We start from the raw sequence: 18,860 nt of genomic DNA on the forward strand, positions 1-18,860 counted from the left end.
CTTCCCACCCCCCTGGATCTCCCCAACATCAGCATTAACAATCTACCATGCCTCTGAACCCTTCTCAACACTCTGCCACCCTGCCAGAACCCCCCTGATATGGGCATCAACAGTATCACTTCCCCTGGACCTCTCGTGCCTGTCACTGGAAGGCTACCTGGTGTCTAGTGGGGGCAGGAGCAGTCCCCAGATACTCCTGTCCAACTGTTCCCAGCTTTAAAATAGCACCTCTGACTCACAGTGGTAGTCTCATGGTACTGCTGCTAAGAATCAGGCTACTGTTTATTTGGCCAAGCCAGGCACTGAGAAGGCAGGAACATCTGGGGATCACTTCTGCACCCACTAGCCACCAGGTAAATCCCAGGTGAAAGCCAGGCGGGTTGGGGGAGGTATGGTGTTGATGCTGATATCAAGGGGTTTGGGGGCCTTTTTGTAGTTGCACCTGCCCCTTAAAGGGCAATTTTGTAAAATAGGCACTCACATTGACACATGTTACATGTATAAATGTTAAAAAATGTATTTAGATTTTGCTCACACCTTTTTCAGTAGTAGCTCAGGATGAGTTACACTGGGTATTTCCCTGTTGCTGGAGGGCTTACAGACTAAGCTTATATCTGAGGCAATAGAGAGTTAAGTGAGTTGCCCAAGCGCAAAAGGAGCAGTAGTGGATTTTGAACTGATCACCTCTGGATGTCAAGACCAGTGCTCTAACCACTAGGCCACTCCATAGCACTTGTATGAATAAATGCTAATATGGTGACTAAGCGCTATTCTAAGCTTATATAGAGATGAAACATGGGCAGAACATTTGTGGGGCTCCCATTTATATGTATATCTTACAGAATATTGTGAGTTAGATGCATTCCTGGTTCACTTAGGCACGCATACTTAAAGTAGATATAACAAATAGGATTAAAAATGAAAATTGCAGAGGAGAGGAGCTTGTTGCTTCCCAAAGTATTATATTAACACATTATTATTGTGTTTTTTTAAATATAATAATAATCAGGATTTTTATGTACCTTCAATCCCAAAAGGTCAAGATGGTTCATATAAAAAAAAATAATCTTAAAAAAGAACACAAACAATCAACCTAAAATATTACATATCATAAGGATCAAAGTTCACAGATATCTGATTAAAAGCTACTGGCCATTTAAATTGCTTGTCTGGAGCTATTCGTGGATATTCAGCAGCGCTTAACTGGTTAGTGCCACTGAATATCAGCAGTTAGGAGCCATTTTACTACTCAGCGGTAAGCCCACTGCAGGCGCCAGCAATAGTTCCACCCCCAACACAGAGGCATAGCTGGGGGGGGGGTCGCCAGGGGAGTGACTGCTCCCCCAAACAGACTTCTGACGGTGACGGCACCTATTTTTCATGTGATCTGTCACATTTAAAATGCACACCGGCACCATCGGCAGATCATTCTCCGTACCTCCCGTACCCTCAACTATGCTTCTGCCCTAGCACACAACATTTCTGGCGCTAGCAGAAATATTCAAAAAATATTTCCACAGGGGGTTACCCAGCGGTAATTGGGCAGTGCCCATGTTTTTCTTTGTTGTCCCTTACCTTTGGAATTCATTACCTCTGTTTTTACATGGTGAACTTAATATAAATAATCACAAAAGAGAGGTTAATACAGCATACAAGCATACAATATAAACAAGAAAAAGCAACACTGGGCCTTCAAGAAAGAGACAATGGCAGTCCTTTATTTTGAAAAAGACACGACACGGGCCGTGTTTTGGCGCACAAGCGCCTGCCTCAGGGGTCAAAGTGTGTCTTTACAATATATGAGCAGGAATGTTCAGACAGTCTGAGTAAATTGCCAGCCACCACTGAGCGTTCAATCCTACCAGACGCTGTCTGTGTGAAAACTGCCAAAAGATAGGACAGACGCCATTACCGGCTCATATTAGTAGAAAGAGGTGAGGGGGAGGGAATTAGAACATCATGGATCCTCCAGGGTCCTAAAGGCAGGTGAGTTCAATCTAGTGTATTGAGATTTTCTTATGTTTTAGCCTGCCATGTATGTCTGGATATCCAGTGCCAGTGCCCGAACATTTCCAATCATTGAATTTCCCCAGATAATACTGGGGGAGCCAAAAAACACTGACCTCCACCAGCTGAATATCTACTCCCAGGTTTTTAACATCTTTTGAAATTTCAAGTAGTTCCACTCCATTTTAAATTCCAAGGACAAAGAGTTCCTCAGTTTTGAAATTGTTTGAGGTAAAGTATCTCTTATGTGAAGAGGCTAAATTTATAGAGGAAATGGAAGGAAAATCAAGCATATTAATCTAAAAAGAGTGATTGGCCTTTCATGTCCCCTACCTCAACGCAAGCAGCATCCTTGGGCTGCGCGGGGTCCCTTCGACATGCACACTTGACTGGCACTGCCTGAGTCATGTGTGTATAGTCCTCTTTGGGTTTGTTCAGAGAGCGGTGGTTGCAGGCTCCTTAATTGCTTTGCTTCCATGCACCTGTTTCTGTTCTCTCTCTCTCTCTCTCTCTCTACCTGGCTTCCAGGCTCCTTGATTGTTTTGCTTCCACCCACCTGGCTCTGCTCTTCCCCTGCCTGGCTTCCCTTGCTTCTCTCCTATTGGTCTTCCGGTTCCTCCTTCCCCTGCTCTTGTCCTATGGCTGTGCCCCTTCTTCCTGCTGATGTCAGACGCCAGCACTTTATCAGCTGAGCTCTCCCTGGACTCCATGCTTTGGCTTCTACTTTGGTAGGTGTTTCTAACTCTGTAGTCTGCTTCTTATCTACTGGTCCCTCATTGCTGACTTTGCCTGTACCTGGATTACCCTTCTGCCTGCCACCTGCCTACTGACTTTCGCCTGTACCTGGATTACTCTCTTGCCTGCCACCTTCCTACTTACTTTTGCCTGTACCTGGATTACTCTCTTGCCTGCCACCTTCCTACTTACTTTTGCCTGTACCTGGATTACTCTCTTGCCTGCCACCTTCCTACTTACTTTTGCCTGTACCTGGATTACTCTCTTGCCTGCCGCCTGCCTACTGACTTTCGCCTGTACCTGGATTACTCTCTTGCCTGCCACCTACCTACTGACTTGCCTGTACCTGGATTACTCTCTTGGCTGCCGCCTACCTACTGACTGCCGCTTGTACCTGGATTACTCTCTTGACCTGCTGCCTGCCTGGCTGATACATTCATCACCCCGCTTCCAGCTCCATCCCGTAAGTCCTGCAGGCCGCTCACACCTAGGGGCTCAACCTCTGGGGAATGGTGGTCAGCGCAGGTGAAACCCGGGGTTGTCCAGCCACCAAGCAGAGCCTGGTCCGAGTACCGGGCTCAGCAGCGCTCTACTTGGTACAAGAATTCACAAGTCTGACATGGCCCTAACTGTTGGTCTAATTTTCTGGAAAGAGTTTAAGGGGCCAATTTATCAACGTGGGTTACCATTAAGTTGTACTATTTTAACAAAGGGACTGATTGCATAAAATAGGACCCTGTGCTAAAATAGCATGACTTATTATAAAATAACCTATCTGAATGATAGCCCACATTGATAACTTCTCCCCTAAATACAGGCTTCCAAGAGGGGAGAGCAAAATTCTCCAGGGTTCAACCTCCAAGAGGAGTCTGCCTGGTGCCAGCTTGGCTAAGATAGTCTCTCCTGCTCCTGTGTGTCACAGCAGTGCCTGGTTATTGCACTGTGTGCTCTGCTGGCCACAGGTCCTTCTTCCTGCCTCGTCCTGCCTCCTATGTGAAGTACTTCCTGTTTGGACATGGCAGGAAGAAAGACCTGTGCAGCAGATTGGAGCAGAGAGGAGAAAAGCAAGTAAGAAGGCCCGGGGGGGGGGGGGGGGCAACAGAATGCGTGCAGGCACTGGGGGGACCCGTGGGCGCACATACGTGGAGGGGGCGCACGGGGGGGGGGGGGGGGCATGCGGGGGGGTGTGTTTGTCCCGGTCCTGTCTTTGTCTCTCAGTGGCCCTGCCTAAATATGGAGGACATTAAAATAAAAGCACAACAATTTAGAATCAATTCAAACTGAAACTGGAAGCCAATGTAGTGATCTTAACAGCGGGCAAACCCTATTTGTTGGCCTTGAACAAGATAATCTTGGCTGCCATATTCTGCAAAACTTGTAATCTAGCTAATAGCCACTTACATATTCCTTTATATAAGGAGTTACAGTAAGCTGTATGAGAGATTAGAATAGTGTGTACAATTTTCTTTTGATCATCCAATTTAAAATATGAGTGAATTTGCTGTAAAAATGTAATTTTGAAAATATGGAAGATATTAGATGGCAAACTTGTGTATTTCCTTTCAAGGAGGAATCGAGGTACACACCTAGACTTCTGACAGATGATTGCAGTGGTATCACCTTGCCTTCCAAGTCAGGACATAATTTTGGACTAGATTTGGTCTTTCCAGCCACCCGCAATAAAGTAGTTTATCAGCATGAAGCTTGAGTGAATGAGAAAGCTTATATTCTGAAATTTTATTACATAGCAATGATTCATAAACCTAAAAGTTTCTGACAATGTTGAGTTGAATGGAAAAATTATTTGGATATTATCTGCATATGTGTAATAAGACAGTCCAAGAATTTTAAGTAATACAGTTAAAGAACTTTTAAAAAAATGATAAACAAAATTGGGGAGAGAGGGGAGCCTTGAGGCCCCAAAACCCAGAGACCATGAGGGAGAAGTAATAGCTTCTCATATGTCTCTATGATAATAATTCTTTAAGAAGACATTATCCCAGAGTAAAACTTTGCTAGAAATTCTTGTTGAATCCAACTTGGTTAACAATAATTCATGGTCCACTGTATTGAATGCTGCTGCTTTATCTAGTTGAATAAATACAAATCAAAATATCAGTTCAATAAAAATCTAAACAAATTAAAGATATGAAATAATTTGGTAATTATATTTATGAAAAACGTAGGTGCATGTTTACCTATGTCTGATAAGCAGTTACATTGTGAATAGCAGACAACCGTTACTGTGCTCTGATTTGTTTGGTAATTTTTCACCATGCCAGAGAATGGGTGGATTATGGGTGTGGACAGCATGTTATTTAGTATACAGTAAGTTATATGTGCTGTCACCCTTGCATATAACGCAGATTGCCTTCTTCTTATTTGGCAGCTTGATCTGTACTGTGAGACTAATGCTAGGGGTCGAAGGTACCATTTTTATCTTTGGCTGGTGATTGGGCAGATTATCCAGGGATTGCTCATGACCCCACTAGACACCAGGGAACCCCTGGTAAGAGCAGAGGGAGAGGGTACTATCTGGGGGTGGGTAGGTGAGAGAGTTCTGTTTTGCACCTGTGACCCCTTAGTGCATTGCTTATAGTGTGGTTGCATCTGGGTTTTTTTTTTTTTGCAATGCACTAAAAGGCCCTTTTACAGAGCAATGGTAAGCCCAACGTGGGCTTACTGCTGACTCTTCCGGGACTACCGCCAGCCCAGTGCGGCCGCCGGCAATAGTCCCGCCTCGACTGTGTGCCATTTCCGGGGGAAAAAGAAATCCCTCGGAAATGGCTTGCACGACGATAACCCAGTGGTAATTGGGCATTGCCACGCGCTGCCTGATTACTGCCGGGTTAGTGCAGAAGCCCTTATCATCACCCGCTGCTTGGTCACATGGTAAGAGTTATCTCATCACGTAGCCATTTTTGGGGGGAGGCTTTTACTGGCTGTAGAAAAAAGGGCCCTGGCATGCTGGAAAAACGGCCTCCACTGCTACTGCAGAACCCTTTAGTAAAAGGACCCCTAAGGGAGCAATTCTGTAGGTGGGCATGTCCATTAGGCACCCTGAGGATGCATGTGGGCACCCAGATTTTGTTATAGAATACTAGCATAACCTGGTATCTAGCGTGTCTTACATTTACACACCTGCAGTTATACTAGCCATACAGGTATCCTAACTGCAGTCACGTAAATGATGCAGGGGCACGTGTAACTTACAGTATTAACCATAGGAGCTGACTCTGTGGGTGCTGTGGGTGCTTGAGCACCCCCAATATTGAAAAAATTCCTTATATGTTTCCAGGGAGAGGTTATTTCCATTGGGCCTAGCACCCCCAATAATTTTGAAAAGTTGGCTCCTATGGTATTAACATATAAGTGGGAATCCTGCCCATTGCCTGCTTATGTGTACACCCCCTTTACAATTTACACATTTTCCCCCTAGTTCTATAAAAGTTGCCAAAACTTGTGTGTGCAAATTGTGCTCAATTTGCAGGCACAATTAACTGAATAATGATCTAATTAATGGCAATAATTGGCTTTTTAATAAGCAATTGTTGGCACTAATTAGCTTTAATTGCAATTTATTTGCATAAAGTTAGACACAGGATCTACACCTAAATTTTACGAGTGAGTAAAAAAACGGGGCAGGGAAATGGGAGGGTCATGGGTGACCAGTTGAGGCTACATATATGAGAAATTTGAGAAAGAATCTGATAATAAGATTCATTGAATGTTTGTACACTAAAGAATGTATCTAAAAAGGGTACAGAAAGGCTAGAGTGTCAATCATATTTTATTACAGGAATGTGAAACAGAGGGGCCTGTGAAAGTGTGATGGGGGCATGCCCAGTTTCTACATAGGACATATCACTGCATCAGTGGCATACCAAGGGGGGGGGCGGAGGGGCGGTCCGCCCCGGGTGCACGCTGCGGGGGGGGGGGGGGGTGCCGCGTGCCTGTCATCTCCGTGGTTCCCTGCTCTCTCTCTGCCCCGGAACAGGTTACTTCCTGTTCCGGGGCAGAGGGAGCAGGGCCAACGGAGACGACAGACGCGCAGCACCCCCCCCCCAGTAGCCAAGAAGGCACCAGGGGGGGTGTTTGTGCGCCGAGGGGGTGAGTTGATGCACTGGAAGGGGGAGGGTTTGATTCACTAGGGGGGGGGGTGTTGATGCTCCGAGGGGGGAAGTTCATGCGCCGGAAGGGGGAGGGTTGATTCGCTGGGGGGGGGGGTGTTGATGCGCTGAGGGGGGGGAGTTGATGCGCCGGAAGGGGGGGTTGATTCACCAGGGGGGGGGTGTCATGCTGCACCCGGGGGGGGGGGGGGGTGCACAGTGGCAATCCGCCCCGGGTGTCAGCCGACCTAGGATCGCCACTGCACTGCATAGTAACTGCATTGCCAGTAGCCTGGATGCACTTACTGCCTCCCATTCAGGAGATGATAAGTGGATCCATAGACCACTGAGAATCAAAGCCCAAAGACACCTCATGACATAGACCACCAAGTCCCTCGCCCCCTGACATTAACAACCAAGTACCCCAGCACTATGACACAGAGAACCAAGTCCTCCAATCCTCCCAACACCCATCCCAGTCACAGAGAGCCAAGCCCCTCCACCCTCTGAGACCCACAAGGTGCCCTGGTACAAAATGGCATCTCTAGTGGTAGTGTAGCTGTACTACTGCTAGGGGTCAACCTGCTAAAAAGGAGTATGCACACACCTTGATAATTTATCTTTATATATTATATTGTAGAAACTCCAGAAAGTGACTCTCTTTGATGATGCAATGCAAGTATTAAGAAGAGCACCAGCAGTAAATTTGACTGTGAGGTTCATTTGTGTCATAGCATGCACAAAACTAACCTTTCCCTCCATCATTACGTTGTACTAGACATCTATAACATTTATAGAATGTGATGTAAATCACTAGTAGAGTCAAATAGAATAGTGCTGCGTATATTGATGTGAGCATTGTTATTCTCTCAACAGCTACTGTGAAAAAACTGGTTATGCCCAGAGAGCTAGAATGGAAAATGAGCTTGCATCTTTTAAAAGAAGTGTAGCACAGTCTACCTGTTTCTAGAAGGTATCAGACCATTTTAGCACTGTCCCTATTTTGGATTGACCAATGCACCAGATATATTTACCCAAGAATGGTCTTAAGTAGTAGGTTTTTTTTATTGCATTTAATAAAATGTTAAATCCAATGTGATGCCATAAGGTCTGGCAAGAAAGAGGCTTTTTTTGCCCAAATAAAACAACAGTATTTCTGTAGCCAATTCTTTATTTCCAGCAGTATTTAGTAATTTTTAATATTCAGTATGTGCAGTGCTTTTCTTTAAGAGTGTGACCTGTTGGGAATTCTGTTCTAGGGGGTTGTAAAAGTGCTTTGATAATAGTTTTGAGTTTGCGTGGCTTGCTTTGTTGTAGATCCTCAGTGACTACTAAGATAGCCATGTTTGCTAGAGAATGGGTTAAAAGGATTACTTTCTCTGTGACCTTAATGGAAGTGAATCTGTGGGCTGGTGATGTCATCAGCTTTCCATTATAATGAATGATGAAGAATGGTTGGCAGCCTGCCTGCTCCCATTCACAGTGCACAGACTAAAGCATGCTCTTTCACCATTTCGGTCACCACCTGTTACCATCTGTCATGCCAGTCAAAATGAGATCTATTAATTTAATTATTGACAAGCTGTCACAGTCAAGGCAGTAGGACAAAGCAGAAAAGAAAAGAAAGTAGTTCTTCGCACAGAGATTCTTGTCAAAGACTTCTCAATGCTTGCTCATCGCAAAGCAAGACAATTTCTACCTCATTTCTGCCTTTTGGTGATGAAGGCACTTGTCGGTAATTATGATCGCTGTCACTTTCTATGCTCTGCTTAGAGGTTCACTCATTTTATTTGAGCTTCTATATCATCTTACAGTGATGAACTGGACATAATGGGGTCAATTTTCAAACAGCCATTGAGCAGATAAGATAACTGGCTAATTTTAGCCAATTGTCTTAGGTTTAGTTTAGTTTATTCACACATTTCTTATACTGCCCTTTGGTTTCGGGCTTTAGAGCAATTTACAAGTATACAATATTTTATAGGGGCAAAAAGACAATATTATATAGGGAAACAAAATTAATAAAATAAAGATTAAAACCACTGAGCAATATTATATAGGAAACGTGATATTTTAAGAAAGAACCATAAGCAGCATACATTAGAGACACTACTTAATTGGAGAGCAGAAAAAGAAGAGTTTCCAGGGCCCAATACATCCCCAAAGGCAATGAAGATCTTCAGACCCTGCTTGAATTTAGGGCATGAGGATTCTGTTTGCAAGTAGAGAGGAAAACAGTTGAAGAGTGAAAAGGCAATAAAAAAGAAAGCAGATAGCTGAGTTATTTCATTGCAAAACTAGCACTGGAGGCAAGTGGCATAGATTTTCATGTTGTGACCTTGTTGGTCTAGAAGAGTTCATTGGGATAAGGACGGTTAGACAGATAGAAAGGAAGGCCCTATGGTCAAGCGGTAACATTTTAAAAGGAATCCTATAACTGATGGGGGATCAGTACCCTGCAGCCAGTAAAGGAGTAACATGATCAAATTTGCTGAGATGTTTGATTTCTATTGATAACCTTAAGAGTGGACTAGCACGGCTACCACACCTCTCTACCTGAGATGGTGCAGAAATCGCACCATAGTGTTTGATAGTATGTAGCTTTTTAAGATGTATTGGCAGAGGTTCCCAAACTTGGTTCTGAAGGCACCCCAGCCACTAAGGTTTTCAGAATACCCACAATGAATATTCATGAGAGAGATTTGCATGCACTGCCTCTATTGCATGCAAGTCTCTCTCATGAATATTCATTGTGGATATCCTGAAAACCTGACTGGGTTTGGGAATCACTGTGTATTGGTATGATCCCACTGAGAGGTACACACCACGACGTAATAGCGAGCACTTTGCCAATAGGGATGTTCAGGGGTGGAATTTGGTTGAACTGTGGGAGGAGTTTATAACTACATGTGCAGATTATAAAATATGCTAATCTATGCACATATTTGCACAATCCAGGTGTGGCCACTAAACCTGCAGGTGTAAGTGTCTGTACCTGTAAAGTAGACTTGATTTCTGCCACTTACGCTATTATTTTATTAAAAGATATAGGCACCTGTGTGACATTATAAAATAATGCCTACTTACTGTCTAAGGACCCCTTTTACAAAGGCGCACTAGCATTTTTAGTGCACTGTAAACAGCATGTGCTAAACACTAAGATGGCCATAGGAATATAATGGGCATTTTAGAATTTAGCACTCGCTAAAAATGGTAGCGTGCCTTTGTAAAAGACCCCCTAACCTAGGCACCTTCTTATAAAATCCCCCTCCACCCAGAAGAGGAACATTTCTGACCAGTTCTGGTGAAGTTTGAGATTTTACACCAGCTGGTGTTTTTGCCACTGATGCATCCGGATTTTGGCGACACATGGACAAGTCAGGCAACTGTATTTGAATCCTGGGAGCTTTTATGAATTAATAAAGACTTCTTTTCTTGACAAGGTCTGCTTCCTTTTTTGTTGAAAGTTAAAGTACTTCTATGGGAGCCATATTTTTCCTTCCTGTGTGAATATCTAGTAACTTACAAGGATTCTTATTTCAGTTTTCTAGATCCGACTCATTTGGAAAAGTTTATAATGGAGAGACAGGGTTAAGTACACCCGATTTACAGTTAGGATTTTTGCTTATTGGGGGATTGTTTAATTTAGATCTAGAATTTTCAGTCTAATTCTTGGAGTTCAGTCTCTCGTTTTGCCTTGTTTTCTTTCTTTCTTTCTTTCTTTCTTTCTTTCTTTCTTTCTTTCTTTCTTTCTTTCTTTCTTTCTTTCTTTCTTTCTTTCTTTCTTTCTTTCTTTCTTTCTTTCTTTCTTTCTTTCTATCTTGTTACTACCACTAGCTCCTGCGTTAGTTTGGACTAGGAATGACATTTAAAATTGTGATTATTTTTTATGTATCCTTACATGCTGTTGCATGTAATGTAATTTTTGCTTTACTTTGTGTTGATGAAAGTATAAAGTTTGTTAAAAATATGCAAAAAATGGGACAATTATGAATCGGGCTGTGCATATATGAGGAGTCAGTTTATATATGGGGATTTCCCTATATAAAAATACTCGTTATGGGATATTAGGCATAAAGGGGGAAATTTGAACAGTATTCACTAATGGGCGTTCTGGGATTGGCACCTTTTATAGAATAGTGCATAAAACTGGGATTCATGCTCAACTTTGCGCGTGAGGAGTAAATCCTGGTGTGCATACATTTTAAGGGAATATCCCTGGTCTGCGCATGCCCCTCCCATGGCTACGCCCCTTTGCAGAGCCACATGGAAGTACCTAGGCACTATACTATAAATAGGCATGTAAGTGTATTTTTGCATGGATCTGTCATTTCTGCTCTGTTTCAGCGCCTTAAATTTTTTTCACGCTGAAAATTTGGTGCAGAAGTAGCACCCAACTTTCAGTGCCATATATAGAATGTCCCCCAAAATACTTAGTTTTGATTTGTGGACCAGAGGGTTTTTTCTGAAGGCAGAAACTGAATGTTGGGAATAACCACCATAACTACACCACTCCTACCTCTCCTACCTCTACATCCCCTGCCCATTTCACCTATCTCAACCTACTTCCTAACAACCACATCTTACCTCTACTATTGCTACAGTTGTGTTCTTTCTGTGATACTATACTGCTTATAATCGAACGAGAAAAACGCCTAAGTTCCGACCTAAATCGGGAGATGGACGTTTATCTCCCAAAAACGAATAACGCGGTATAATCGAAAGCCGAACTTAGACGTTTTCAACTGCACTCCATTGCGGAAGCGTACAAAGTTGACGGGGGGGGGGGGGGGGTGTCGGAGGCGTGGTGAAGGCGGGACTGGGGCATGGTTATCACCCGAACAGAGATGGGCGCCTTTCACCGATAATGGAAAAAAAGTATGCGTTTGTAGCTAGAATTTAGGGCACTTTTCCTGGACCCTGTTTTTTCACGAATAAGGCCCCAAAAAGTGCCCTAAATGACCAGATTACCCCCAGAGGGAATCGGGGATGACCTCCCCTGACTCCCCCAGTGGTCACTAACCCCCTCCCACCACAAAAAAATGATGTTTCACAACTTTTTATTTTCACCCTCAAATGTCATACCCACCTCCCTGGCAGCAGTATGCAGGTCCCTGGAGCAGTTGTTAGGGGGTGCAGTGGACTTCAGGCAGGTGGACCCAGGCCCATCCCCCCCTACCTGTTACAATTGTGCTGCTTAATGCTTAGTCGCCCAACCCCCCAAACCCACTGTACCCACATGTAGGTGCCCCCCTTCACCCCTTAGGGCTATAGTAATGGTGTAGACTTGTGGGCAGTGGGTTTTGAGGGGGATTTGGGTGGCTCAACACACAAGGGAAGGGTGCTATGCACCTGGGAGCTCTTTTAACTTTTTTTTTGTTTATGTAAAAGTGCCCTGGGGTGCCCGGTTGGTGTCCTGGCATGTGAGGGGGACCAGTGCACTACGAATCCTGGCCCCTCCCATGAACAAATGCCTTGGATGTATTCGTTTTTGAGCTGGGCGCTTTCATTTTCCATTATCACTGAAAAACAAAAACGCCCAGCTCACAAATTGTCGAATAAAACATGGACGTCTATTTTTTGCGAAAATACAGTTCGGTCCGCCCCTTCACGGACCCGTTCTCGGAGATAAACGCCCATGGAGATAGACGTTTTTGTTCGATTATGCCCCTCTATGTAATCCATACTATGTAAGCTGCACTGAACCTGCTACCAAGCGGGAAAGAGCACGGTATAAATGCAATAAATAAATAAATATATAAATAAATAAATAAATAGATGTGTAGACCACTGAGAGAACTAACCCACAGTTCTTTAAATTGAAATGTTTCCTTGGTGTAATGCTACAGTAATAGAACTCACTGACCAAGATTATCTGTCAATGGCCAGCTCTGAGACGTACATAAATGTAAACTTTCCTGGACCCACAATTGATGAATAATGTCAGCAGGCCATTATTACATCTGTTATTCAAAATCAATTGTTCAGCAGTTTACAGCAACTGCATTTGCTAAAGGCTTTACACATAGAGGACCAGATTCTATATATGGTGCCTGAAAAATCAGCACCAAAAATATTTCCGCCTAAGTGTATTCTGTGAACTATACCTATATTTAGGCACAGTTTATAGAATACAACTAGCTGGTTTATAGAATATGCCTAGCGGCCATGCCATGCCTAACTCTAGGTACATCCATTTACGCCAAGTAAAACTTGGTGTAAATACTGGTGTCTAAGTTAGGCACAGAGCTGGTGTGTTCTATAACCGTGCATGTAGATTTTTGGAATGCCCATGGTCCACCCATTCCATGTGCATGGCCATGCCCCCTTTTTGGCAGCACGCATTAGAATATGCCTAGCAAGTTCTGCGTGTAAATTTTAATTAATGACAATTAGTGTCAATAATTGCTTTAAGTGGCAATTATTGGCGCTGATTTGCTTGTTAAGTAATTAAATTACATGTGCAAATCGAGAATATGACCAGATTTGCACACACAATTTTGTTCGCACTGTGAGGTGTACACAGATAACAACCTTTAGGGGTGTTATTGGGGAACCTGACACTTAGTATAAATTATTAAAGGAACGGGACTCTTGCCACGTTTCAGCATTAGACAATGTAGTGTCAGAAGCAAATGTCCCTTCTTATCTCTAAATCCAAGCTCATAATGCCTAAATAATAACAGAACAAACTCTACAACCAATTATTATAAAAAAAACTAGAGTATTTATTTATTTACAATAGCAGTAAAGATAATGTGCAAGACGGCAAGAATGAAGACATGGGAATGCTTATCACAGAAACAGCTCAGAGTAAATGCACATTACCCTAGATGGAGTTCTAATTCCGTCAAATAATCTAAATCCACAGCACTACATAAGAGTACATGGCAAACACACAACCTGACAAAGATGTCTAGCAGGTGGCAGAGTGTTCCTCGAATGGTCAATCAGATGCAAAGCAGGACAGCACCTCAGATAGAATGTCAACATAGCAGCCTCCTTTGCCTCAGATAACAGCCCCTTTTATACAGAAATCATGAGCTGCAGTAAGCTAATGATGTGCATTCTAGCCTTGTGAGTGACACACACATAATTGTGTTTATCCCCGATGAAGTGGCTTCAAAGGCTACAAGATTGTCTCACTGGCACCACATTGAAGGGGTCACCCTGACAGGGTTTCATAAACAATGTGCTAATGCAATAAAGATGAAATAAGTTGGAGTCTGCATTTTTAAAGTTAGATTGTTAAAGCTGGATAGTGCCATGTATTATAATCCCATATATTTTGTTATATAGTAACATACAGTGCTGAATATAGTGCTCTGTAGTACTTGTTTTGCTCCTACAGCTCTATATAGAATCCAGGGGGAAAACATTGCAATAATGCACAAAGGGCTGAGTGAGATATATAATCTTGCTTGGGTCTGCATTATAGTGTATTGCCACAGGTGAGGATAGAGTGAATGATTTGTGGGCATTTCTCCTGTAAATGAAGGCCCACTGTGACCCACACCACTTAAGTGAATGAAATGCAAAGCCCAGTGCATATCACTGGAACTATAATTTGACCTCATGCACCATGAGATTTTGTAAATTAAGGAATCTGTAATGTCCAGGGTCAGACTGCTTCCACTTTAATGCTGCAATTTGCAAATTGTGGCCTACTGTCCAATAAAATCCCTAGAACAGACCTTAGAGGCATTGGGACTCAGTTAAGAGATCTTATGTGATCACATGCCCCTTCTCTCTCTCCACTTGTTTCCATTATATCTTGTGAAAAAGGGAGGTGACACATAGCAAGTGTGTCTGTTGATCCATTAGGCCAGGCAAGCAGGCAATCTAATTTCACTCCACTTGCTTCCAGGATGTCCCAAAATTTAAAAAAAATTAAAAAGGTGACATGCTGCAGGTAAGTCAATGCAGATCAAAATAACTACATGCCTGACCTCTTCAACCCGGCCTCTAACAGACCAGACAGGCTGCGCAGGATGCCTCACCTACCATCTGCTGGGGACTGAGGAATACTGACTAGTGGGGACTGCACAAGTTGCTTACAAGAGTGACGTTACTGGCTCAGTGTTTCTCAATCTTCATCTGCTGGTAGGAGAAGATAAACCCAAATGTCTGGATTAGTCTTGTGGGATGATAAGGAATATTGACTCACCAGTGATTATTGCCATTTTCAATTGCTTGGCATATGTTGCTGTGTGACAAATTAAAATTCTTGATTTTTTAAAGCTATTTTATTACCAATAAATGCTATTAAATACATGGGGGGAGGGGGGCGCAGTAGAAAGAGAGGGTGGCCAGTATAAACCACAGTTAAGTACATGTTGTACACTCAAGCAAACAGCATACATTTCATATTTACTTTTTAGCTAGATATGTCAACCTTGATGTAATGGGCTTTTCCAGTTCACTAACACCCAGACAATAGTTATCAGATGCAATGTGTACAGCCAACACAAAATAAATTGCGTATGATGGAAGACATAATGGCATGAGAAGCAGTTGTTCTAATATAAATTAAAATATGCAGAGAGACGGAATAGACTGTAATTATATGCTAGTATATGAAAAAAGAAATTTAGTTAATGACTCTGATTTTTAAATTACTGATTCTATCTTTTCTCCAGATTTACAGTGAACAATGCTTAGACCTTTCTTGATACTGCTACAGATACGAAACCTTAGGGGCGCTTTTACTAAAGCTTAGTGCACACTAATGAAATTAGCATGTGATAATGCAGGGGCATAGCCAGACCTCGACGGGATGGGGGGCCAGAGCACAAAGTGGGGGGACACATTTTTGGCCCACCTATCCGCTGCCACCCTCCTGCCGTCACTTCTGCCTCCCCCCCCCCCCCACTGCAGCTCCCCTCACCTGCCTACCGCTGCTTGAAGGTACCTTGGTTGGCGGGACTGTGTGCATGGCGCCAAAAACAGAACAGGGTGCCAGGCAATGTAAAATCAGCACGGGACAAACGCCTTAGCTGGCAGGGGTTGGGGACCCCTGCCAGCCAAACTGGGGTCCCCGGAGCCAATTTGTGGGACCTAGGCCCCTGTGCCCCCCCCCCATAGCTACACCACTGGATAAATGCTAATGGCTTCTTAGATTTTAGCATACACTAATGGAATTAGCGTACGCTAAGCTTTAATGAAAGGGCCCCTTACAGTTGAAAATTCTTTAGGGATGTTATTTCTCTTTGGGATATGTGGTAAAATATTTTAAAATGTTACAGTAGTTGTTCTAATGCCCTAATATATATATATATATATACATATTTTTTTGCCATAGGTGATGCAGATGTACCTCCCATTCTGTGGGATTGCAATATCCAATGCACAGCTTTTTGCTGCTTCCAGAAAAGAATATGACAGAAGCCGAGTAAGTAGGAAGAAGAACACTGGACAGCTGACAAACTATCACATCCCTCCCTACCACCATCACCTCTTTTTCATTTGACTGTTTATGCACTGGCATTTTCGGCTGAAATCTGAAACTCAATTTCGGGATGGTTTCAGTGCCAAATCCGAAACTGAAGCCAAAATTCGGTCGGCCACTAATATGAATTCCAGAATGTTCCTCCTTTTAAGAAAGAAGATACAGAATAGGGTCCAGCTGTACCAACATCCTCTCCACTGCTGTCATCACTCCTCCTTTATGCCCCCACCCCAGCAGATTTGTTATTATATAATTGCATTTTATACTGTATATGGGAGTTTATTGTCCAGCAGGTATTTACAAAACTATCAACATTTAATGGTATGCAAGAAGATAAAAAAAATCATATATTAGAAAAGGAAGATTACAAAAGAACTCAAACAGTAAAAACATTCATCTTACCTTTGTACTGACTCCCTCCTTTTTGTCTCATTGTAGAGTGTTACAAATTGTTTCGTAATAGGCCAACATTAACAGCATAAAGTTTCTGTCATCTTCCACAGGCTTTGCTAGAGGTGGTTAACGACCTATTTGAAGAACAGACAGACTTGGAGAAAATTGTCAAGAAAATCATGCATCGAGCACAGACTTTGTTAAAGTGTGAGCGGTGTTCAGTGCTGCTTTTAGAAGACATTGAATCACCAGTAAGTAGCCTGTCGCATTTCTAATAAATGTATTGGATGAATCAAATATGTTTCTTTTTTGGATGTCTTTAATGTTGGTCTTAAGAGTTTACAGAATTACTATAGAGCTTTGGTAGGCTGTGATACATGTTTAAAGAGCTAACAAAGGTTTTGTAGTACATAAACTCTCAAGATCACACAGGTGTCTAGAATAGCACAATAGAAATGCTCTGTAGTAAATTTATTCCCAAACCTTCATATTTATTTTATGTTGAATATGTATTTTATATCTTATGTTCTTACAAGGAAGACATCTAAATAGGATTCTTCTTTGTTGTAGAGATTGTGCACTGTAGGGAATTTCATGCCAAAATGCTGAGCTATCAAACTATGCTTGTTTTTTTTGTTTTGTTTTGTTACATTTGTACCCCGCGCTTTCCCACTCATGGCAGGCTCAATGCGGCTTACATGGGGCAATGGAGGGTTGAGTGACTTGCCCAGAGTCTTGCTTGTAGTGCTTTTGCATATACCTTTAGAACATAAGACCATAAGAACAGCCATACTGGGTCAGACCAATGGTCCATCTAGCCCAGTATCCTGCTTCCAACAGTGGCCAATTCAAGTCACAACAACAGTGCAAGTCACAAGAAATGACGCAATGTGACACCTGCCAACAAGCCTTTTCTGGAGGTGCTCTCACACTCTGGAATGCAATCCCAGAAAGACTTTTCTTAATGCAAGACTCGCTTTACTTAAGGAAGCAGATAAAAACTTGGTTCTTCTCCCATGCCTTTAGTGGAATAAGCAAATAACTAGTTTAGTCACACACACAAGAACCAACATCAACTGCCCATACTGTAGCAAGGATTGCATATCCCCTCTTACTGAGATCATTTTTGTACATCTCTTCTGATTCCACGTGCAATTTTTCCTTAAGTTAATCACCCTTATTTTCTGTCTAACTTATATTAATCTGTCTTATCTGTCTATACAAACTCCACTTAAACCAAGTTGTCTATTAAGATGTCTTAATGTGTGTTGTGTTGACTTTAAATGGGTTTCATTGGCATTGCTGCACGGGAATCACTAGCATGGTTTGGTAAAAGAGGCCCTAAGACTTACTAACTTCAGTTTACCCTTGATCTAAACTACAGCTAAACAACACAAGATTGCTAGTGTACAGAAACTAGAGATAGGTAAGTGTGTTGAGTTTTTAAAAAATAAGTACTATCTTCTGTTTTTCTTCCCTTAAATAAGGAGAGAGCATAAAGCATGCCCACACACCCCAAGTCTGTCACAGCATTTTCTTCAGAAATAAGTAGATGGTTCTGGTGCACCTCACCCCTTGTCCAACATATTCCTTATGAACTATATATGTTTGCTTATTGCTGATCTCTCTTCACTAGCCAGCAGGTCAGTATACCGAGATCCTTCCCCTCCTGACTCTTTTTCCCTTGTATCCACTTTTTTTGTATAGGCTCTTTCTTTACCTATCTACTCCCTCTCACGATCTATCTCTACTAAATTCATGGCCTGTTTATCTCTCTCCTATGACCCAATATTCCTTAATTCATGTCTTTTTGCACCATCCCCATCCCTCTCTTAGTCCTCCATTAGCCCGTCTTCTCCTTAAATCTTCCATCTTCTTAACTTGAGGCTACAATATTTGGGCATTCTCTGAATCCCACACCCTAGACTCTCTCTCTCTCTACCTTCCCTGCAAATTACACAGCATTCACTGTAAGAGCAAAATAGTATTCATCTGCTGTTAAGTAATGTTTACCTCTAAGAATCATGTGATAATAAGGTGTATTCTCCTAATTTGGTGGGGCCAAAAAAAGGAGTGCACACCCCAAAATAAAACAATGTAGAGATTTGTGTTTAAAAGATCATATTTTATTAGTACATAAAACTACATCATGGGTTAACGTTGAGCAT

The 18,860-nt window shown here is 42.5% G+C and overlaps 1 protein-coding gene across 1 annotated transcript in view; it reads left to right on the forward strand.

Moving 5' to 3' along the window:
* PDE11A (phosphodiesterase 11A) overlaps nucleotides 1-18,860 on the forward strand; it is a 544,360-nt gene that overhangs the window by 205,349 nt on the left and 320,151 nt on the right. Inside the window, exons 3-4 of the mRNA XM_030210333.1 lie at nucleotides 16,153-16,242; nucleotides 16,803-16,943. Of these exons, the coding sequence (XP_030066193.1) occupies nucleotides 16,153-16,242; nucleotides 16,803-16,943 (231 nt within the window). The remainder of the gene's footprint in view (nucleotides 1-16,152; nucleotides 16,243-16,802; nucleotides 16,944-18,860) is intronic.

The sequence above is a fragment of the Microcaecilia unicolor genome, chromosome 7, assembly GCF_901765095.1.
Source record: "Microcaecilia unicolor chromosome 7, aMicUni1.1, whole genome shotgun sequence".
Classification (NCBI taxonomy): domain Eukaryota; kingdom Metazoa; phylum Chordata; class Amphibia; order Gymnophiona; family Siphonopidae; genus Microcaecilia; species Microcaecilia unicolor.